The sequence below is a fragment of the Caretta caretta genome, chromosome 8 (assembly GCF_965140235.1).
Source record: "Caretta caretta isolate rCarCar2 chromosome 8, rCarCar1.hap1, whole genome shotgun sequence".
NCBI lineage: Eukaryota > Metazoa > Chordata > Testudines > Cheloniidae > Caretta > Caretta caretta.
In genome coordinates this window covers 44,885,245-44,908,331 of record NC_134213.1, presented here as the reverse complement: position 1 = coordinate 44,908,331, position 23,087 = coordinate 44,885,245, and the positions used below count along the sequence as shown (strand labels likewise).

At 42.9% G+C, this 23,087-nt stretch overlaps 1 protein-coding gene across 3 annotated transcripts in view; it reads right to left on the bottom strand.

Annotated features, from left to right (window-relative positions):
- The window catches only part of NOTCH2 (notch receptor 2), a 131,066-nt gene that overhangs the window by 47,735 nt on the left and 60,244 nt on the right, over positions 1 to 23,087 (bottom strand). For 2 of the 3 annotated variants that reach the window (XM_048861935.2, XM_048861934.2), the window contains exons 6-12: positions 19,632 to 19,865; positions 18,019 to 18,174; positions 10,874 to 11,062; positions 9,542 to 9,655; positions 6,961 to 7,074; positions 1,870 to 2,103; positions 534 to 644 (exon numbers count right to left, since the gene is read on the bottom strand). In XM_048861935.2, coding sequence (XP_048717892.1) covers positions 534 to 644; positions 1,870 to 2,103; positions 6,961 to 7,074; positions 9,542 to 9,655; positions 10,874 to 11,062; positions 18,019 to 18,174; positions 19,632 to 19,865 — 1,152 coding nt within the window. Of the gene's footprint in view, positions 1 to 533; positions 645 to 1,869; positions 2,104 to 6,960; positions 7,075 to 9,541; positions 9,656 to 10,873; positions 11,063 to 18,018; positions 18,175 to 19,631; positions 19,866 to 23,087 lie in introns of those variants that run through there. The other variant, XR_007358112.2, reaches the window with a different exon arrangement.

Below are 23,087 nucleotides of genomic sequence, written 5' to 3'. Positions count from 1 at the left end.
CGGCTTGTTCAGGGTAAGCCCCTGGTGCGCCACGAGACGCTTTGTTTACCTGAGCATCTACAGTATGGCCGCTTGCAGCTCTCAGTGGCTGCAGTTCGCTGTTCCTGGCCAATGGGAGCTGCGGAAAGCAGTGCAGGCCAGGCCACCACTTCAGCTACCGTTTTCAGGTTAACAAAGTGTCTCGTGGCCCGCCAGGGGCTTACCCTGAACAAGCCATGAACCAAGTTTGGGAACCCCTGCCTTAGAAGGAAGAGACCATCCTCCTAGGGGAGAGATGATTATCTTCAAGGCAAAACTGAGGACAAATATCAGTTAAATGAAAGGTTTCAGAGTAACAGCCGTGTTACTCCTTTTCTTTTTGCGAATACAGACTACTTGTGGCACCTTAGAGACTAACCAATTTATTTGAGCATAAACTTTCGTGAGCTACAGCTCACTTGAAGTGTCACAAAAGCTTATGCTCAAATAAATTGGTTAGTCTCTAAGGTGCCACAAGTACTCTTTTCTTTTAGTTAAATGAAAGTACATTTTACCTGTAACTCCAGGCTTGCAGACACAATCGTAGCGATTAATGCCATCGATACAGACTCCATAAATGCAGGGGTTACTTGCACAGTCATCCAAGTTATTCTCACAGTTCACCCCTGCAAATAAATGTGATGAAATTCAAGTGAAAACCAGACCGACCCTAACATACAAACAACAATGCTGTAAGTTTCCTGAAAACAGCCAAATTCAAATTGCAGTAGTCAAATTGCTTAGGCATGACAAGGGGATGCATATGATTAGATATCAGCACGTGGTGCTCTGAGTCCTCGTCTATTAGTGTGGTGAAACTCCATTAAGGTGAATAGAGTCAATGAGTAACAGGAGAATTTGTTTCCTTGTATCTAATCAGCAGCCTTCCAGCATAAGAATCAGCCATTTTGGACACAAGAAAAATATTTTTGCTGTTTTACCTGTGTACAGTCTGAGAGGGACTGCCTCAATTCTGAGGATGGGGAAGAAGTGAATTAGTTGTAAGAGAGAATACTGCCCAAGTTAAGTATACAGAGTACAACAAACACTACTTGTATTGTTACAGCAAAAACTGTAGCAAGAACAGTGGAGAGAAAAGTGTAGCTCTAACTAAATGTGCAAGTAAAGCTTTCAACAGCATCAAGTCTGATGCTGCAATATCTTCGATGTGTTATGGTGTACATTCCAGTTTGTTAATGTATGAAAGGCTAAACTCTTAACACTGAAATAAAAGTTGTTTCAAAGTGGCAGATTTCATGCCATTAAAGTCTGTAATTAAAAAAAAGAAAATAATTTTAGCAATGTAGTCCCATTGACTTCAGGATCATTTGTGAGAGTGACATTATATTACTGCCTAAGTGTTTGCAGGATCAGGGCCCTTTAATTCTCAATATTTTATTTTTTTCCCTATAGCAATTTTCCCAAACAGAATGCCCTTACTAATACTTAGATTAAAAAGGATGGGTCAAAGCCTTGTAGCATCCTTGACTCACAGATGTTCAATCCATTAGACAGTGGTGCTGGTTGCAAACACAGCATGAGCTATTTGTTTATCAATTTTATGTTTGTCTTCTCACTGTAAGGATGCTAATGAGGCCCTGGACTTGCACTTTGCAGCACAGATGAGCATTTTAAGTGTGAAATTTCTTAGTATTTCATATTTTACACTGATACTTCCTGCTAACAATTATCTAACTAAAGTACAAAAGACCCACTTTAGAAATTTAAGATTATAAAAAGGGAAGTAAATGACTAGCTACATGAAGATAAAAAATGATCATTTCTGATAAGAGTGTGACTTTTTTTAAAGTCTTGAGTTTTATCTGCCCTGCCATCTTATGCTTTATGTACCTGAAGTGCCCAGGAGACAGTTGCACTGATAGCCATTCACCAAGTCAATGCAGCGTCCTTCATTGAGGCAGGGGTTACTCTGGCATTCATCTACCTGCTCACTGCATATGGCACCCATGTACCCAGAATTGCAGACACAAGTGTACGAATCAATTCCATCCTGGCATTCACCATGGTGGCAAGGGTCAGGGTCACAGTTGTTGATATTCTCTTCACACAAAGTGCCAGTAAAACCTAAGAGAAAAATGAAGAGCTGTGATTAAGATGCTTAGAGATATATTATATGATGTCCTCTGCACTGAATATCAAACACAATAACACAGTGTTTGTCATAAACATAACGGAAGGGTAAACACCTTTAATACCTCCTGGCCAGAGGAAAAACCCCTTTCACCTGTAAAGGGTTAAGAAGCTAAGATAACCTCGCAGGCACCTGACCAAAATGACCAATGAGGAGACAAGATACTTTCAAAGCTGCGCAGGGGGAGGGGGGTGACAAAGGGTTCTCTCGGTCTGTGTGATGCATTTACCGGGACCAGAGCAGGAATGCAGGTCAGAACTCCTGTAAAAAGTCAGTAAGCAATCTAGTTAGATATGTGTTAGATTCTGTTTTGTTTAAATGGCTGATAAAATAAGTTGTGCTGAATGGAATGTATATTCCTGTTTTTGTATCATCTTGTAACTTAAGGTTTTGCCTAGAGGGACTCTCTATGTTTTGAATCTGATTACCCTGTAAGGTATTTACCATCCTGATTTTACAGAGGTAATTCTTTTACTTTTTCTTTAATTAAAATTCTTCTTTTAAGAACCTGATTACTTTTCATTGTTCTTAAGATCCAGGGGTTTGGGTCTATGTTTACCTATGCAAATTGGTGAGGATTTTTATCAAGCCTTCCCCAGGAAAGGGGATATAGTGCTTGGGGGGATATTTGGGGGGGGGGGGGGGGAGACGTTTCCAAGTGGGCACTTCCCCTGCTCTTTGCGTAACACTTTGGTGGTGGCAGCGTTTAACCTAAGCTGGTATGAATAAGCTTAGGGGGTCTTTCATGCAGGTCCCCACATCTGTACCCTACAGTTCAGAGTGGGGAAGGAACCTTGACAGTGTTCATCATAACAAATTAGCAAAATTGTATTCAGAATATACAGAACTGTTTGGGCACCTAACCTGTAACCCATCTCCCAACCCCAGAGAAGCCAACAGACCCTATATGGTGCACAAAGCACAGTGTGCCACAGAAAAAGCTGCATAGATAATCTTTGCAACAGAGACTGATACCTAGAATGCATTCAAATCTGAGCAATTATGGAGGAAAATATTCAAATTACTATCAGAACTGTTTATTGACATCCATATGAAACAAACTGAAGACAATCCCTTCTCTTACTAGACTACGAGTAATAATACTAGATATTTCCACTATCCAGCAGCCCAGAGGACTTAACTCTTGTCAATACAAGAAATTAATGCACAGGCCTTGAAAAAATTGACTTTTTCACTGAAGCTTTCCTGGAGGTCTGCAGAAAAGGTAAGTTTTAGCTCAAAAATCTTTTAGTCCTCATGGCTGGCAAGAACCTTTAAACACTCCAACCATGAGCCAACTGTAAGGTGATACACTGCTGTCTGCTAAAGGCTGCTGACATGCACCTCCTGTGCCTCTGCGCAGTAGAGAGTTCTCCATATTTAAATTTATTAATTAGAAAGCTGACTGAAAATATTATTACAATACTACAGCTATTAAATTTAATTACTATAAAGTGTCATACCCCACTGATTCATTCCTTTAAACTGAAGGAGGCAGGACAAGCATTTTTCACCCTGGCTTAGAACGATTTAGTCCTAGGTCTAGGAATTGCCAGGTACATTTTTCAGGCCCTGTTAATGCACTATTATAATGTGGGTGCCCTATAATTTGAGACATTTGGAATTACAGCAGACAAAGCCCTGGAGAACATAGTCGGGGATGATCCTTCACATGGAGCAGAATAGAGGAGTCCTGGTACAAAATCTTTTTTTCTATCTATAATGAATGATGCCATGCAAGACACTTGCTCTCAGTGTCTCCATCACAGAAATGGAGGGAAAGAGGAAGCCAGGGACGTAGCAGTTCTTTAAACAGACACGCTAGTATTTCAACTGCATGGCCATTCACAGTTGCTTTCAGTCTCTTTTCCTCAAAACTGCCCATGTTCATTGTACCCCATGTCTTTTTTCCTTTTCTGGGAAATCCAAAGTCTCTCTAGGGAAACAGGCCCCAGCCTGTGTGCCCAAAATCAGCACCTGCTTTTCAAGGTCCTGCATGTCCTCAATCTAGTTAGCACTCTGATCTGGTGTTGCCTTTTCCTGGCACTCCTTGAGCAGCCCACCCTTCTCGTATTGCCGCTCCTCCTGGCACCCCTCGAGTCAGGTAGCCCTGTATTATATATGGCTGCAAACCCCTCTTTCCCCTCCCAGCAGCCTTTGCTAAAGATTAATAACTAAGGCTCCCCTTCACACTGAGTGAAAATCAGCTGGACCACGCCCTATCTTGAGTTAGGCACAGACTTTCCACAGCTGCTTGCAAGTCCAGAAAAGGTTTGGGTTTTTTGTTTTCCTAGTGACATTTATTCTGTCACAATCAGTATTCAAAAGAGAATTCACGTGGTAACAACGCCTCTTCTCTGGCCTAGAGCCATTGCATTCTGATATTTCTGAAACTTTCCCTCTTGCATCTATTGCATTTCCTGTGGAATTAGCTATTAAGAGGTATCACGTTGCTTTAAAACTGCAAGCCATCGTAGAGACACACAGTTTACAAGTTGCTACCATACCCATTCACAATGTTCTGACAAGAGTCTCGAAGAGGGTTTCTTAATCCCTGGAATTACACACAAAATAAATGCTACTTCCAGAATTTTCATAGAAATGCTTAACACGGTCAAAAGATGGAATAAGAGAGATTTATGGAGGCAGAGATACAGTCTAGTCTCAGGAACCTGATACATCATTCTGTAACTGGGATGACGTGGTCTGTGTGTGCCAGGTTCATTTTAGAGGAACAGTATCAAAACACATCCTCCTGCATATTCTTTCAAACTCATTAAACAGAGAAAACTGATTTTTTCTTTACCAGGAACCACAAGCTCTAGAGCTCCCATTTCTAGTGGTTGTTCTATAGCAATTCGGTCTTCTTTTGAGATACTGATGTCTGAACAAAATCTGGAGTAAAACTATGGCATAGTCTGCAGTGTGATATCTTGTCATATCGTATGTTGCAGAGCCATTTCTGAATAAAGAGAGATGCTTCCCAGTCAGCCATTGGCTTGTGTTGGATTCATAGATTTTAAGGCCAGAACGACTTTTCATGATCATTTGCCCTGAACTCCTATGTAACAAGCCATGCAATTTCACCTAGCAATTCCTATGTCAAGTCCAATAACTTGTAGTTGAACTAGAGAAAGTCTTTTAGAATAACAGCTAGTCTTGATAATAAGGACTTCATGTGATTGTAAATTTACACAACTCTTGATAATTTCTTCCACTATTTTAGGACTGTTCTGCTGTTTCTTGCATAGTCTTCCTCTTCCAAAACTGTTGTGAACCTGTCCCGATAAAGCCAAATGCCATTTTGGTAAATTCTGTTGTTTCTAGTAGAGCCAACGTGTTAGGTGCTGTAAAAACATAATGGAAGGCAAGGCTCCTGTCCCAAACAGCTTAGTGTCTACTCATTCCCTGTGTAGCATTATTAGACTATTCCCGGCACCCTTTGCCACTTCCCTTCTTTGGGGAAGAGGACTTGCTCAACATAAAATGAGGACCAAAAAAAAGGAAAGAATGTTTTATTTAAGTCTGATCTAAAGTTAGGGGTTCAGTTCTCTGGTACTTTTAGGATGTCTTGGGGCAAGTCTGTCTCTGTGGATTCTGTACAGAGCAGAGTACGTTATTGCTGCTAAACAACTTATCTTACCTTAGCCGCTTTTTAAATAGAATTTGACACTTGGGATGGATTCACTGATAATAAGCCAAAATGAATCCATCCAGACTAAGAGTGCCTGTCTGAGACAGTGGCAGCTGCAGGGGCCTCTTTCCTTGTACCACAGTTTCTAGAGCCTCAAGAGCCCCGATGATGTGGGTTTATAGCATCAGATGTTACAAAGTGGGAAACTGAGGAACAGGGGTAGGAAACTTGTTCAACACCTTTGGAAATAAGTGGCCAAGATCAGTCCAGAATAAGAGTCTAATTGACCCAGTCCTAAATGAAGCCTCACTCAGCAGTTTCTGCTCAGAGCTGAAGAGTTAAGGCTGGTCTTAGACAGCTCTAAGGCACCTGCAACCTTCTGTTTGAACTGACGTCTTGTAATTTTTATAGCTATATCAGGCCCATTAAAAAGCTATGTTAAAAAAGTTTAGGCTGGAAAGTCATGTACTTAAGTTAGGAACTGTCACATTTGAGGTTGCAAATGCAACCTATGAGCTGAATGTCATCCAGAAGAAGATGGTTTTATCCTTGGCTCTGCCATGGAGTTCCTATGTGACCCTGGGCAAACCACTTAAATCAGACTTTTTGGCAGGTGGCTACTAACTGTGTACCACATTTCCTGGGTGTTCAACTTTTAAGGCACCATGTACGCTCATAGCCCATTCCTCACAGTTATATTAAGTAGTTTGGAAGCAGACAAGCAGGAAGCAATACAGTGTAGCATTGCTCTACCCATCTTTCTTGGTCTCAGGCAGTTTTCACTTGGGCCCATCCTGAAGTCCCAAAGAAAGCATTCCATGCTGGGGAATCCCCGAATGGAAAAACACCAATAAATAGGGACTCTTCGTATGGAAAAAGTGATGACACTGAAAAGTGAAGCTAGACTTCCTTCTAGGCAACTGTGAATCCTTTGGTGTTACAAACCAGGGGACTTCTGTCCCTAAGAGACACTCAGTGCTGCCCTCTGCTGCAGAGAGGTAGGCAGCAAAGATTCCTGGAAAAAAGACCTTCAGAGACAGCACAGACCTAATGCTTCACTGCCCATCTCTGTTCACTACATAGGCTGCACATTCTAGTTTCTATTCAAGGGGCTCTAGCCACTGCGCTGAATGTGAGAAGATGTGACAAGGCTAACCTGTGGCACACTGGCATTCGTAGCCATTTGGATAATCAATGCACTTGGCTCCATTTAGACAAGGTGTGCTGGAGCAATCATCAATGTCGATCTGGCACACAGCTCCAGTGAAACCTGAAAGACAAGAGGAAAGTGAGAATCCTGAAGCTATTCAGAGTAGAATCCATCCCCTGTCGCTTCCTGCTCCTCAAACAGGCCCACCTGAAGAACTGGCCAATTTGCAGCTTTTCAACCAGCCAGTTTTTCTCCTTGTGACTGCCATTTTGGTTCCATAATTTAAGCTCTCATTTGTTAGATCTTTAGATTTTATGGTTAAGAAGAAGAGTGTTGAATGTTAACAAAGAAATGGATACTGGCCACCTGCCAGAGTCTGCAGACAGCCTGAAATTGATTCTGGAGAAGTGTGAACTCTTCTCATTAACCGTAATGAGTTGTTAACTCTGAATCCTAATGATACTTTCAATGTCATATTGTTAGCTACTTACCTCAAAGTAAGAAGGACAATCATTATGATTAGGCTTAGAAGAATTCAATTTTTTAAATAATGTCAACAGATAGTATTGATGCTCATTTTTAAGCATTTTTTCTATTTTTATGAATTTAAATTTTCAAAGTTGCAGGAAATTATGGAGGGGTCAGACAATAATTATTTAATGAAAGTAGACATTTTGAGAGTCAAAAAGGTAAAGCTTTATTAACATTAAAACATTGTCAACATCACGTCAAAATATACAAAGTAAATATTCTTAAATAAAAGAAGAAGTTTTCAGGAAATATAAGAAAATGCTGCTTATCTGTGAATTTTGATTATCGTCAATGGAAATACTTTTGCTGTGAAATCAACATTTACCTACATTTACCAACAAAAATCAAATCCTTCAATGCCTAAATATGATCTCTGAAACATCTCACTTTGAAACGAACAAGCTTGGACTTGAGTGGAGCTTTAGAGAGTACCACCACTTTTTTCCCCATTAAATCTCTGAGCACAGCGTCAATTGCATCAAAGAGTAGGCAGACTTTGGCAGATGTATTGCTCAGGATTAATTCTTAGCAAATCTTTAAAACTGCTCACATATAGTTTGGTAGATCCAAACTGTGTTTCATCATTAGCCCGCACCCCTCCCTGGATTAACTGGTTCCTGGTCCAGCAAAACACCCTGCCAAGAGGTAACTTCTATCCTCCAAGTCAAAAGGGCAGGAACAATCTTTGTGATACTCAGGATATGTCACACTGCAAGTGAAGGTATGCTTATAGTGTTCATCTGACTGGCACAGGTAACAATGGCAATGAGGACATGTTGGCACAGGTTAGCTGGCCCAGTTTCAGCTCACCTGAGACTCTGGGTACCTACTTAGGTTGCTGGCCTATGCCACAGGCAATGCCTCCACATCTTCACTGCTATTGTTATCCACCCTAGCTAGATTAAAGCAAACATGGGCTTGCATATCTGTACTTTAGTAATACTGTAACTTGCAAAGCAAAAAGAAAAGGAGTACCTGTGGCACCTTAGAGACTAACAAATTTATTTGAGCATAAGCTTTCATGAGCAAAGCAATACATCTTCATTTGCAGTGCAGACATGTCAGAATAGGGGTGGCATGGAACAACAAGAACAAAGCAAAGGGAGGACCCTCCACAGTGGTATGCTTGGGAAACAGAGGATGCCATCAACAAAACAACAAATGGAGGAGACTTCGGGCAGTCAAAGTGAGGAACTCCACATGAAGAAATAATTCATCTATTTCTAACGCATCCCCTTAGCCACAATTACAGCTAAGGCTAACACAGTAGTATGGGATGCACTGTACAGCACAGGACAAGATGTCCCCATGCCTTACAACGCTTTGTTATTGATAACGCCTATCAACAAGGTAGTAGATTGTGTCAGTTATGGTGATGGAGTGGCACCAGGAGAAGGGAAGAGAGGACTCAAGGACTACTTCTGGGGGGAAGGGACTGAAGGAAAGTGGAGATTTCCCTGGGCTGGCCCAGGAAAAAAAGCATTTAATTCTCCCCCGGTTGGCTTACAAGACATTGGACCTTAACCTGGTGACCTTGAACCTGGTGCTGGTCCCTTAGATGAGCAGCAGCCCCTTTCTGCAGAGAATTCTGACTCCCTGTACTGTGCTAGCGACTTAACCAAGTTGTGTTGCTGAGGAAAGGCTCTCACCTAAAACCTTGAGGAAGCCAAAAAAAAATTATGTGGAGGATGAAAACTGGTTCAAATTAAAATAGATTTAAAATATAATCTCTACAGACTTTGGTCTGTAATTCACCATGACATTCTTAACAAGTGAAGTCATGGCTGTAGCTGCTGTGTAAAGCTACATGTTCACTCTTAACATTTGTCCAGTTAAATGCACAGTGTTAATGTTGCATCAGGGTAGTTGCATATGAAATTTATTTAGCAAGTATTACAGCTAATCATTTCTGTTCTCCTTTAAAGGAATTCTAACTTGGGCATGAGCACTCTGCAGGGAAGGCACATCCTGAGCAGATTTGCATTCGCTCCATTCCAACAGTCTGTTGTGCCCTTTGTAAGCAGAAGTAGAGGTGGTGCAGGAGAGGAACCCTTACCAGGTGGGCAGACACACTGGAAGCGATTGACTTTATCCAGACATTCTCCATTGTTCACACAGGGATTACTCTGGCATTCGTTAATCTCCAGTTCACAGTGCACACCTTTAAACCCTGGAAAGGATAACAAGGAATGGCAGAAAGGCTTTAGAAAGTGCTGGGATGTTGGCTACACCTTATTCCAGGACTGAAAATCAAAACTAGATTTAACTGAAGTAGAGATTCCAGTTTGTATTGTCATTTTTGATGTAAAGAGACCATACTTTAAAGGCATAAATACATGAGTTACAGTGGAGTTTTCAACTTGAACATTACATTTTCAGAGCTGCATGCATGATCTCCCAATATCACATTAAAGACAGAAATCTGAATTAAAATGTACCATTTTCTTCTGCATGCTGAAAAGAGACAGACACAATTATGTTTTTAATGATTTGGGAGGTGACCAAATACACTGGTGCCCATCAACAGAGTCACTGACAATAAAAGGAGATAATTTACAAAACAAAAGAAAACTTTAACTCAGCAGGTAGTCACTCTGAAATTCACTCCCACGGGAGGGCAGGGTCAAAATATTGTATGTGGATTTTGGAAAGAGTGGAGCAACGCCTTCATTTGTTACTAGACTTACTGAATAAGACTTACTAAGTCTGGTTAAATTCACTTTATGTTTCAGCGTGTCAGCTCATTACCTAGTGGAGTCATGAAGGAATGGTTTTTCTGTATTTGCATATCACTGCACAATTGGCCAAGGGCATACTGGTTTTTTCCCTTTTCCCTGAAGCACTGGGCATTGGTCACTACTAAAGGGAAGTTAATAGGTTGGACAGAGCATTGGTGTACTTGATGTGGTAAACGCTATAGAGTAAAGATTTCAAACATGTCAGAAAATATTTTTAATAGTGATATCTATCAGTCTATAGAATAGCTTCCCAATCTACTGGGAACTGCATCACTTGCAACATTGAAAACCTAGACTTGACAAAGCCCGGGAAATTATCCAAAACCAAAAGTTAAGATACAAAGAAGGTTAAGAAGTAACCAATTTGTGTGCTTGTATTTAATTTAACAAGCTAGGCCTTGCTCACTAACAAATTACAGACTAGTTTCTCTTTCTGCTTCACACCACCCTGCTTTCTCCTCCCCTCACACACCAGCAAGACTTCACAACCATCTGCCCAGAGCAAATGATCTCCAGTGACTTCATTCAGCACAGCTCTTGGGCACTCCCATTACACTCTGGCACAGTGGACAACCCTCCTCTTCCTCACACTTCTGAGCTTTTCTATCTTTGCTAGAAGCCCCATCCCAGCTTGGAAAGTGTCCCCTTACCTGGCATGCACAGACATGTGAACCCTCCAATTTTATCCAGGCAAGTGGCATCATTCTGACATGGTTCGGAAAGACATTCATTAATGTCCAGTTCACAGCGAGGCCCTGTGTACCCCTTCAGACATTCACAGTGGAAGGAGCCTTCTGTATTCACACATTTCCCGGCATGCTCACATGGGTTGCTGTTTGCTGCAATAGACATATATTTATATATCAGAATCTACTTTTCTGGTCATGACAGCCTCAGCACCATCTCCAGTCAGGCCTTTCTCGTGCCATTGCCTCCTGACAAGAAGCGTAGGGCAGAAAGGACTCTTCTTTCTACTGTGAGGTGCCTGCTGCCTTTTCTGTACCTGAGGAAAGATTCAATGGCATCCTGTTTTCAGATAGGAAGAGAAATTTCCCAGCCTTATCAACAGGTCAAGAAGAGCATTCTGGTCTGTACCACTGCTCCTCTCCTCACTCCCATGGAGCTGAAGATGGCATGACAGAGGCACCCAACCGGGGATCAGGGCACTCAAGCCTCTTTGAAGGCCTCATATCCAAATCACCTCTTCAACTTGCCCACCCACTTCAGGGCTGAGGCCTTCAGGATGCTCCTGAGCCCAGGTGACAGCCAGGCCTTTGCTACCTATCTCAGTCAGACTAGCCTTTAGGGCCCTCTCCTAGAGGAGCTTCACACAGCATTATTGTCCAAGGTAGGGTAGAGGAGTAAAACTCACTCAAGGAATTGCCCTCTCCAGAAGACACCAGCACCAGGTATGCTGGTTAGTGATGGTCTTCAAGAGGTACAATGGGCAGTGGGCACACACAAAAATCTCAGTGTCAAGGTTGAAAATGTGTTAGACAAGCCCCAAAATATTAGCTGTGCAAAAATTGTAACTTCTAAACAAATGGTAAGAAGTCTGGAAATGTAATTAAAGAATCTAGCTGCTTCCTTGCTGTTAGACATAACATCATTAACCTCTACCACATGAAGGACTGAAACAGCTGCCATATAAACTCTGAGGCATTATCCTCAAAATAGATTTGACACAGAGATGGTCCAAAACAACCAAACAGGGAAAAACAAGATCTCATATAAATGGAAAGGTTATATCTGTTTGCTCAGGAAACAGGTACACTGACCCTAAAGTGCTACAGCAACAACCTGAACTGGATGGAGAATCAGACATCTGAGATAAAAAAAAAAGTACCAGAAGCAAAGAGAAAAGTGGTTCTTGAGAGAGCACTAAGTGGTCTAAGTAACCAAGCATCAACATAACTGATGAGCCCAAGTGACCAAGAGCCACCAGGAGCAAGTGGGCCTTTGTCAGGGTCATTCTTCTGCACACTGGGAGCTGCAATGGAAAAGCTGCTTCTGTTATCTAGTCCATCCCTCCATGTCCTGGTGCAGACTCAGTGGCTGATGACTTCATTGGCATGCAGACCCAACTTTGGGGTCCACTTTGGAAAGAACAAACCCACACTGGGTGAGTGAGCCAATCAGCAATCCATTTTACTCCTCTGGCCAGATAAATGAGCTTAATCCCAGGGAACAGCTGCCGTTGGGGCAGAAGTAACTGGATCACTGCCTTTCCTTATTTCTCCCAGCAGCGAAATGAGACTGTTATCACAAACAGTCCACTGGTATCTGAACCACCAGGAATAAACTGGAGAGGCGGCAACAACACTATAAAGATTGCAGATTAGGCTATATTGGGAAAAACTGTGATTGCCAGTAATAAAAAAGGTCATACTGGGTCAGACCAAAGGTCCATCTACCCCAGTACAGTATTCTGTCTTTTGACAGTGGCCAATGCCAGGTGCCCCAGAGGGAATGAACAAAACAGGTAATCACCAAGTGATCCCTCCCCTGTCGCCCATTCCCAGATTCTGGCAAACACAGGCTAGGGAAACCATCCCTATCCATCCTGGCTAATAGCCACTGATGGACCTATCCTCCATGAACTTATCTAGTTCTTTTTTGAACCCTGTTATAGTCTTGGCCTTCACAACATCCCCTGGCAAGGAATTCCACAGGTTGACTGTACATTGTGTGAAAAAATACTTCCTTTTGTTGGTTTTAAACTTGCTGCCTATTAATTTAATGTGGTGACCCTTAGTTCTTGTGTTATGAGAAGGAGTAACTAACACTTCCTTATTTACTTTCTCCACACCAGTCATGATTTTATAGACCTCTATCGTATTCCCCCTTAGTCGTCTCTTTTCCAAGCTGAAAAGCCCCTGTCTTTTTAATCTCTCCTCATATGGCAGTCGTTCCATACCCCTAATAATTTTTGTTGCCCTTTTCTGAACCTTTTCCAATTCCAATCTATCTTTTTTGAGCTGTGGCGACCACATCTGCACACAGTATTCAAGGATTTATGTAGAGACAATACAATATTTTCTTATTATCTATTCCTTTCTTAAAGATTCCCAACATTCTGTTACCATTTTTGACTGCCACTGCACATTGAGTGGATGTTTTCAGAGAACTATCCACAAGGACTCCCAGATCTCTTTCTTGAGTGGTAACAGCTAACTTAGACCCCGTCATGTTATATGTATAGTTGGGATTATGTTTTCCAACGTGCATGACTGTATTTATCAACACTGAATTTAATCTGCCATTTTGTTGCCCAGTCACCCAGTTTTGGGAGATCCTTTTGTAGCTCTTCGCAGTCTGCCTGGAACTTAACTATCTTGAGCAATTTTGTATCATCTGCAAATTTTGCCACCTCACTGTTTACTCCTTTTTCCAGATCATTTATGAATATGTTGAATAGGACTGGGCCCACTACAGTCCCCTGGAGGCAGGGGTGAAAGTAACTTAAAGGACTTACCGGCATGCCGGAGTCCTGAGCGGAGGCGTGGCCTCAACCAGAAGAGGCGGGGCCTTTAAAGATTTAAAGGCCCCAGGGCTCCAGCTGGGAGCTCCAGGGCCTTTAAATCACCCCCGGAGCTCCCAGCTGCAGAGACTCTGGGTCCTTTAAATCACTGCCTGAGCCCGGCTGCCTGAGCCCTGGGGTAGCAATGGCAGGGCTCAGGTGGCGCTTTGAAGGGACTGGGGCTCCCCGCAGCGGCTGGAGCCCTGGGCCCTTTAAATCACCGCCAGAGCCCTGCCACTGCTACCCCAGGGCTCCGGCAGCAGGGCTCGGGAGGCGGTTTAAAGGGCCCGGGGCTCCAGCCGCTGCAGGGAGCCCTGGGCCTTTTAAATCGCCAGCCTGGGGAACCCGGTCCAGTCCAGCACGGCGTACTGGCTCTTGCCAGTACACCGTACTGGACCGTACTGACTTACTTTCACCTCTGCCTGGGGGACACCACTATTTACCTCTCTCCATTCGGAAAACTGACCATTTATTCCTACCCTTTGTTTCCCATCTTCTAACCAGTTACCAATCCAAGAGAGGACCTTCCCTCTTATCCCATGACAGTTTATTTAACTTAAGAGCCTTTGGTAAGGGACCTTGTCAAAGGCTTTCTGAAAATTTAAGTACACTATATCCACTGGATCCCTTTTGTCCACATGCTTGTTGACCCCCCCCCCCCCCCAAAGATTTCTAGTAGGTTGGTGAGGCATGATTTCCCTGTACAAAAACCATGTTGACTATTCCCCAACAAATTATTTTCATCTATGTGTCTGACAAGTTTGTTCTTTACTATAGTTTCAACCAGTTTGCCCGTACTGAACTCAGGCTTACCAGCCTGTAATTGCTGAGATCACCTCCGGAGCCCTTTTAAAAAATTGGTCTCACATTAGCTATCCTCCAGTCATTTAGTACAGAAGCTGATTTCAATGATAGGCTACAGACTACAGTTAGTAATTCTACAATTTCACATTTGAGTTCCTTCAGAACTCTTGGGTGTATACCATCTGGTCCTGGTGACTTATTACCGTTGAGTTTATAAATTTGTTCCAAAACCTCCTCTAATGACACCTCAATCTGGGACAGTTTCTCAGATTTGTCACTTAAAAAGAATGGTTCATGTTTGGGAATCTCCCTCACATCCTCAACCGTGAAGACCGATGTAAAGAATTCATTTAGTTTCTCCACAATGGACTTATCCTCCTTGAGTGCTCCTTTAGCATCTTGATCGTCCAGTGGCTGCACTGGTTGTTTAGCAGGCTTCCTGCTTCTGATGTACTTAAAACATCTGTTGAAATTACTTTTTGAGTCTTTGGCTAGCTGTTCTTCAAATTCGTTTCTGGCCCTCCTAATTATATTTTTTACATGTCATTTGCCAGAGTTTATGTGCCTTTCTATTTTCCTCACTCGGATTTAACTTCCACTTTTTAAAGGCTGCCTTTTTGCCTTTCACTGCTCCTTTGACTTTGTTGTTTAGCCACGGTGGCACTTCCTGGTTCTCTATGATTTTTTAATTTCGGGTATACAGTTAAGTTGAGCTTCTATTATGGTGTCTTTAAAAAGTTTCCGTGCAGCTTGCAGGGATTTAACTTTTGGGGCAGTACCTTTTAATTTCTGTTTAACTAACTTCCTCATTTTTGTGTAGTTCTCCTTTCTGAAATTAAATGCTACTGTGCTGGGCTGCTGTGGTGTCTTCCCCGCCATAGGGATGTTAAATTTAATTATATTATGGTCAATATTACCAAGAAGTCCAGCTATATTCACCTCTTGGACCAGATCCTGTGCTCCACTTAGGACTAAATCAAGAATTGTCTCTTCTCTTGTGGATTCCAGGACTAGCTGCTCCAAGAAGCAGTCATTTAAGGTGCCAAGAAACTTTATCTCTGCATCCCGTCCTGAGGTGACATGTACCCAGTCAATATCGGGATAGTTGAAATCCCCCATTATTATTAATTTTTTTAATTTTAATAACCTCTCTAATCTCCTTGAGTATTTCACAGTCACCATCCTGGTCAGGTGGTCAGTAATATATCCCTACTGCTATATCTTATTATTAGAGCATGGAATTCCTATCCATCGAGATTCTATGGTACTGTTTGGTTCATTTAAGATTTTTACTTCATTTGATTCTACACTTTCTTTCACATATAGCTCCACTCCCTCAACAGTGTGACCTGTTCTGTCCTTCCGATATATTTTGTACCCTGGTATTACTGTGTCCTATTGATTATCCTCATTCCACTAAGTTTCTGTGATGCTATTATATTAATATCCTCATTTAAAATGAGGCACTCTAGTTCACCCATCTTATTATTTAGACTTTTAGCATTGGTGTATAAGCACTTTAAAAACTTGTCACTTTTTAGCTGTCTATTACATGATGTAACTGAATGGGAATTTTCTTCATTTGACTGTTTCTCATCAGATCCTACCTGTATTTGATCATCTTCCATCCTCTCCTCCTTACTAGGTCATAGAGAATCTCCATTAGTAGATCCTCCCCAAGGGATGTCACTGTCCGAACCATGTGCTCCTCCACACCTGCCGGCTTTCCCCCAGCCCTTAGTTTAAAAACTGCTCAATGACCTTTTTAATTTTAAGTGCCAGCAATCTGGTTCCATTTTGGTTTAGGTGGAGCCCATCCTTCCTGTATAGGCTCCCTCTTTCCCAAAAGTTTCCCCAGTTCCTAATAAATCTAAACCCCTCCTCCCTACACCATCGTCTCATCCACACATTGAGACCCTGAAGTTCTGCCTGTCTAACCGGCCCTGCGTGTGGAACTGGAAGCATTTCAGAGAATGCCACCATGGAGGTCCTGGACTTCAATCTCTTTCCTAGCAGCCTAAATTTGGCCTTCAGGACCTCTCTTCTACCCTTCCCTATGTCACTGGTACCTACATGTACCACGACCACCGGCTCCCCACCAGCACTACACATAAGTCTATATAGAAGTTTAGGTTCTATAATTATATGAGCCAAGCAAAGATCCTAATGGAGAATCAATCCTATTGAGACTCCCTGAAGAGAGTATGAACCATAGAATTTAAGGCCAGAAGGGGCCATCAGATCATCTGGTGGGGTTTATTAGATATGCAGAAGGAATGGGATAGAAAATATGGAAATCATGCCATTATATAAATCAATGGCATGCCCCCAACTGGAATATGGTACAGTATTACTGATTTCAGTACATCAGAAAGAATTGGAAGGGGTTCTGAGATGGATAAGAATTATTAGGGACATAGAAAAACTTCTATGAAGACAATGGCTTGGGAGCAGACAGATAAGATATACAAAATAAATACATACATGTATACAAAATATACAGAGAAGATTCACTGGGATCTTAACCCTGTCTCATAACACAAAACCAGAGTCATTCAGTGACATTTAAAGGTGGTATATACAAAATGGTTAAGAGGAAACATTTTCCAATTAACATAATTAGCTATGGAACTCATTACCACAAGATGTAATTGAGGCCATAAGCTCATCAGGTTTAATAAGGATTAGAGATATTATATGGATGACATGAATATCCAGAGCTATAGCAGTAAGTATGGGAAGAGTTATGGAAGGAATACAAGCTCTCTTGCTTCAACCTCTAAGTATTGGGGATTAATTGGAAACTTCTGTGAGGGCAAGTATCCCATAACTGACTACGCAGGGCTTCTTGCACCTTTCTCTGAAGCAGCCAATACTACCCACTCTCAGAGACCGGCTTCTGACAAGATGGATCTCTGGAAGTCTGGTACTTCTGAGTTCTGATCTCAGTGACAGACTCCAACATCTGGGCAGTCATTTAATTTCTATTTCAGCTTCCCATAGAGAAGTGTTTCAGAGTAGCAGCCGTGTTAGTCTGTATCCGCAAAAAGAAAAGGAGGACTTGTGGCACCTTAGAGACTAACCAATTTATTTGAGCATAAGCTTTCGTGAGCTACAGCTCACTTCATTGCATGCATGCATCCGATGAAGTGAGCTGTAGCTCACGAAAGCTTATGCTCAAATAAATTTGTTAGTCTTTAAGGTGCCACAAGTCCTCCTTTTCATAGAGGAGTGGTCATTCTAGCCTACCTTTCAGAGCTGGAGAGAGGTTACAGTGTTCGTAAAGTGCTGTGAGGATCAAAAGTACGACGTAAGTCTGAAATTGTTGATGGAACAATGCAAGACTGTATCCTGGGCCTTTGTATCACATAGATCACTTACTTCGCCAAGCTGTTCCTCCATCAGTCTCTCAAGTAGAACATCCACAAACCTACCTATTAGCAAAAGCACAAAGAGCAGATGGGAACTCACCCATAGCACACTCATCCACGTCGTCAGTACAGTCTGCTCCTTTATAGCCTTGGGGACAGGTGCAGATGTAGTGTCCATTCAGAGGGTTGGTATCACACAGAGCTCCCATCAGGCATGGGTTGCTAACACATGCATCATCCAAGTGGCACAGGAGACCTACAGAAGCAAAGGAGGTCACACTAAGCCGTTCATTGAAAAGAATAAAATCTCTTCATCAGGTTGCACTACACATTTAGCATTCTCCACACTGATTTTTTTAATTTAGGTCCCATTTCCCATGCCAAGAGGCAAATGGAACCATGACAGAAGATGATGTCTTCTGCAGACATTTGCCATTGGAATCTGACCATGTACTGTACAGCATAATAAAATGGCATGTCATACTGCTATGGTTTCAAAGCGTTTGTCAGTACTCCTTGTATGCTATAATGGTTTAGTGTTTAAAGCATCAGCTGGGAGCACCTCTTCCTCTTTCTCTCCCCTCCCCAGCTAGCATGGTACATCTTCTGGTGAACACACGAATGCAGCTCCCTTCCTCAGTCCTCAACCTGCTCAGGAGCTATTGCATAGCCTCCAGACTGCCAGTGCAGCTCCCTTGGTATGTCAATGCTCTTAGCTTCTTATCTACACCTGCAGGGGATTCCCCACCAGGCCAGGTAAGGCAGCTTTAAAGCACCACTCCTCCTGTACGAAGCCACGTCCCAGTTCCCCACTTTAGTTGTATGGGTGTGTTATCTCAGAGGCACAGGAGCTCCAAAATCCAGTCCCCCCATTCCTGGGCTCTGGTTTTATAGACAAGCTGTATTCCAGTTCTTGCACAGGGCCCCATCCAACCATACCTTCTCAGGTTAGTACAGCCCTCACAGGGTCTGCAAGTAATTCTTCCTCCCTTAAATAAGGGATCACAACGGTCTTTCCCCTTGGTGTGTGCAGGGTGGCCAGTTTATCCTGCCCTTGGTCACAGAGGAGTCCCTTACCACCCACAGGGTGCCATCAGAGAGCATTCGGGCCCCACACAGTGATGCAGCTGCCTGCCCTAAAGTCCAAACTGCCCCAGTTTCTCCTTGTCCAAGGCCACTTCCTCCACACTTCCCGAATGTGCCAGGGGGCCTGGGTGTGAGCCAGGATCTATCCCTGTGCCATGTGCACACACAAGGACAGTTAGGGTTGTCCTGTTAGCCTTCATTTATGCTTTTAAGCATTTCTATTGGAAGCCTCAACGTTAAACAATTATAATCTTACTGTTCACAATTTATCCTGTGACAGGCCAGATGCTGGCTGGTCTTTGCACAGGTGAGGAGGGTGCAGAGAGTATAAGAAACCTTCCCTTTCACTTGTGCTCCTGCATGCATGGCTAGGAACATTCCCAAGAGAGGGTCCTCTTCCACACAAATGGTGGATGGTCACAAAGAGGAGGGTGCTTTACACCCTCTCACCGAATAGGGGAGCTGCTCCTGCAGTGTGAGCTCCCTGAGCCAGAAATGAGTAACACTTTTTAAAGTTTTTTAAAAGGCACATTTTAGTTTACTTTAGAAATGGTACCCTACACCTCTAGCTGTCCGCCGGCAGCACAGAACAGCAATCCCAGAGCTATGCACATTTCTCATCCTTACCTGTCTTTCCTTCTGGACAGATACATGTAAATGAAGCCACACGATCAATGCAAGTGGACCCGGCAGCACAGGGAGTATTGAAACAGTCGTCAATGTTCTTACTGCAGTCCTCCCCGCTCCAGCCATTGACACAGACACAGCTGTGGCCTCCATTGTGGTTGGTGCAGGTCCCTCCGTTCTGACAGGCGTTGGGCTGGAGCTGACATTCATCCACATCCTCAGTACAAAACTGACCTGGCAAGTAAAGAGGATGAGTTTAACAGAATTCCAGGAAAGCCTTCCACAAGATGCCATTCCACTAACTGAGGGAAAGTCAGAAATCCTGAATACGGGACAGTTTGTGGAATAGAAAATGACAGTCTTGGGAGTACTTCTAAGAAAAACATAATTGATTAAACACACCCAGGTACCCACTATTGCTTTAACCTCTAAATGGAGGTGACCCATGCATTGCCAAGTGAAAATAGATGTACTTGCAACAAATAAGTCCTTTGGGCTAACAAACAACTTCATCAGCTTACCAGTACCCTGTCTGAACAGTTAGTGTCCCAATCCAGTCCTTAGCAGGCATAGCTATTAACACAACTATCATGTTCACAGCCTCAACAGAAAGGCTCCTGGCCATTTAGTTATTGTGACAATGAATTTTCCTCCAGCCCTAGAAGGGGAGGCACACTGCACGTCAAAGGGGAGGCACACTGCCTTGGAAGAACATATCGTGACAAAGTTCCTCCTTTACCTTGGTGGGTCTTGCGCATATTGGCGGATTTGCTCACCTTGGAGCTTCACGGCAGCCCTCAGTTTGGCCGTTTTCGTGAACCCACAGTCCAGGTCAACTCCTCCTGTGTCTGACCAGGAGTTAGGAGGTTTGGGGGGAACCCGGGCCTGCCCTCTACTCTGGGTTCCAGCCCAGGGCCCTGTGGAATGCACCGTCTAGAGTGCCTCCTGGAACAGCTGTGCGACAGCTACAACTCCCTGGGCTACTTCCCCATGGCCTCCTCCCAACACCTTCTTCATCCTCACCGTAGGACCTTCCTCCTGGTGTCTGACAATGCTTGTGCTCCTCAGTCCTCCAGCAGTCCACATTCTCACTCTCAGCTCCTAGTGCCTCTTGCTCCCAGCTCCTCACACGCACACCACAAACTGAAGTGAGCTCCTTTTTAAACCCAGGTGCTCTGATTAGCCTGCCTTAATTGATTCTAACAGCTTCTTGATTGGCTGCAGGTGTTCTAATCAGCCTGTGTGTCTTAATTGTCTCCAGAAGGTTCCTGATTGTTCTGGAACCTTCCCTGTTACTTTATCCAGGGAAAAGGAACCTACTTAACCTGGGGCTAATATATCTGCCTTCTATTACTCTCCTGTAGCCATCTGGCTCGACCCTGTCACAATATACATGGGGATATGAGCAAGGAGTAGTTTTGCAGATACCTATCCTAGGGGTATCTGCATCATGTCTCTGGACATGACCAGTATAAACTAGATGTTGCTAGAAGCCTGAGCAGACTCAGAGTATGTCTACACAGGAAAACTGCACAAGACTAGCTTACCCAAGCAAGCTTTAAGGGCAACAGAAGTGTGGGTTTCAAAGCAGGCTAGTAAGCCGAGTACATATCCAAGTCTGTGCTGGGCCTATATTACCTGTTCTGAACCCCGTGCTGCATGTCTTCACTCCTATTGTTACTTGTACAGGCTGGATTCAAGATAGCACAAATAGGCTAACCTGTGCAGAACTTTTACTGTGTAAACATACCCTCAGTCTAAAGTGCATGCTCCTGGAGTTAAAGATCCATTAAAGATGCTGTGTTTCTCTTGCCTTCTGAGTGTTAACTTATATCCAGTCAAAGATTGACTGATTATTTTCTCCTCTAAGTCCACTGAATTTGCAAAGAAAAGTCTCAAGAAAATGGCATCAGCTTTAGCCATGCTTTGAAATTTTTCTCAACAGCTTGCGGGCTGCAGTGAAAGCACCAGAAGTGCAAATGGCCTTTTTTGTCTGATAGGCTTAGCATGAATCCAGGTGTATAATGCCTGTCGTGACACCATGCAGTAAGAATGAAGGCATTGACTGTGGTCCTGGAGTAGATTAAACTGATTTTTAAAGATCTATATCGAATGTATATACATATTTTTCCCATCATGGGGACACTACTTTGCAGAGTTAAGGTTGTTTGGGTGATTTAACTGTGCATTTCCAGACTAACATGCCTGCTAGTTTAACCTTCGCTCTGAATTTCCTGGATCCATAATGCTAATTTGGGGGATAACTACAGTCCACTAATAAATGCTCTAAATTATTGACGTGCTCAACTGTAGCTCCATGTTAATGTAGTTTGTCACATCAGTTCCATATTTAAATTATAAATATGAGCCATAAACAAGAAACCAAGAGAACACTACCATGTTTTATGACAGAACACTAACAATTTGAAGATATGTAGTGTTCATCCTGAATTTTTTTTTCAAATTGTAACTTTCAGTTCCAGATTCAGTTAGGTTCTGGCCACTTCACACTGATTTAGAGCAACACAAGGCAACTGGAGAGCACTGCCCAGTTAAGCTGGGTTTACAGCTGCTTTGAATCACCAGAGCCTTGGTGTCTCTCTCCTTCCTGCTCACCACATTTTCCTCCCCCCAACACACAAATTTCCTTTTCCTCCTGCACCCACTTATATCTTCCTGCACATCTTTTCATGGTTTCCCCTCCAGGCTGAGTAATGCATCAGGCCGTTTTTGAGGAGACAATTCAAATTAATCACTGCTGCCAACTCTTGGGATTTTATCTTATCTTGCGATATTTAGTGTTTTTTAAAGCCCCAACTCCTGGACTTCTGTGAATACATAAGAATTTCAGTTCTCATTTTAAAAAGTTTCCAACCCTCCTGATTAAGGAAGAAAAGCTTGAAATCATGCCCCAAGCATAACCCTAGAGGTTCAAAAACCAGAAGGTAAATCAAAACCCAACACGTATTTTTAAAAGCCTTATGGTTTTTAAATGCTTGGTTTTGGCACTACTGGATTAGTGGTCATTTTTCTAGTTACTCTTCATGACTGGAAGCTACTCTCTCAGAAGTTGGCATGTCTTCAGAGAAACTCAAGGACTGCCCTCTTTCAAAGTGGTAATCATCATCTATTGTTCTTAATGGGACTGAGGACACGGGTTGCCTTTAGAAAAGATGGTCACTGCCTCCCATTGTTCTCAATGGAAATATAACCCCATGTCCTCAGGGAAGATCCTGGCCCCTGAGCTACCAGAATGGGGAAGAGGAACACTGTGAGGAGGTGATGATGGATGGAAGCTGTGCCTAAAGAAACCTGTGGCTTCGGTCCCAGTGAATCCTATTCTTGGGAGTTTCTCTGAAGATTAATCTTCAGCCTCTGCTGACAAGTCTTTAGCTAAGAATAATGGGGAAAGTAACATTAACCCTAAATGTCTTTTAAAAACTGTTTTAAAAAAAA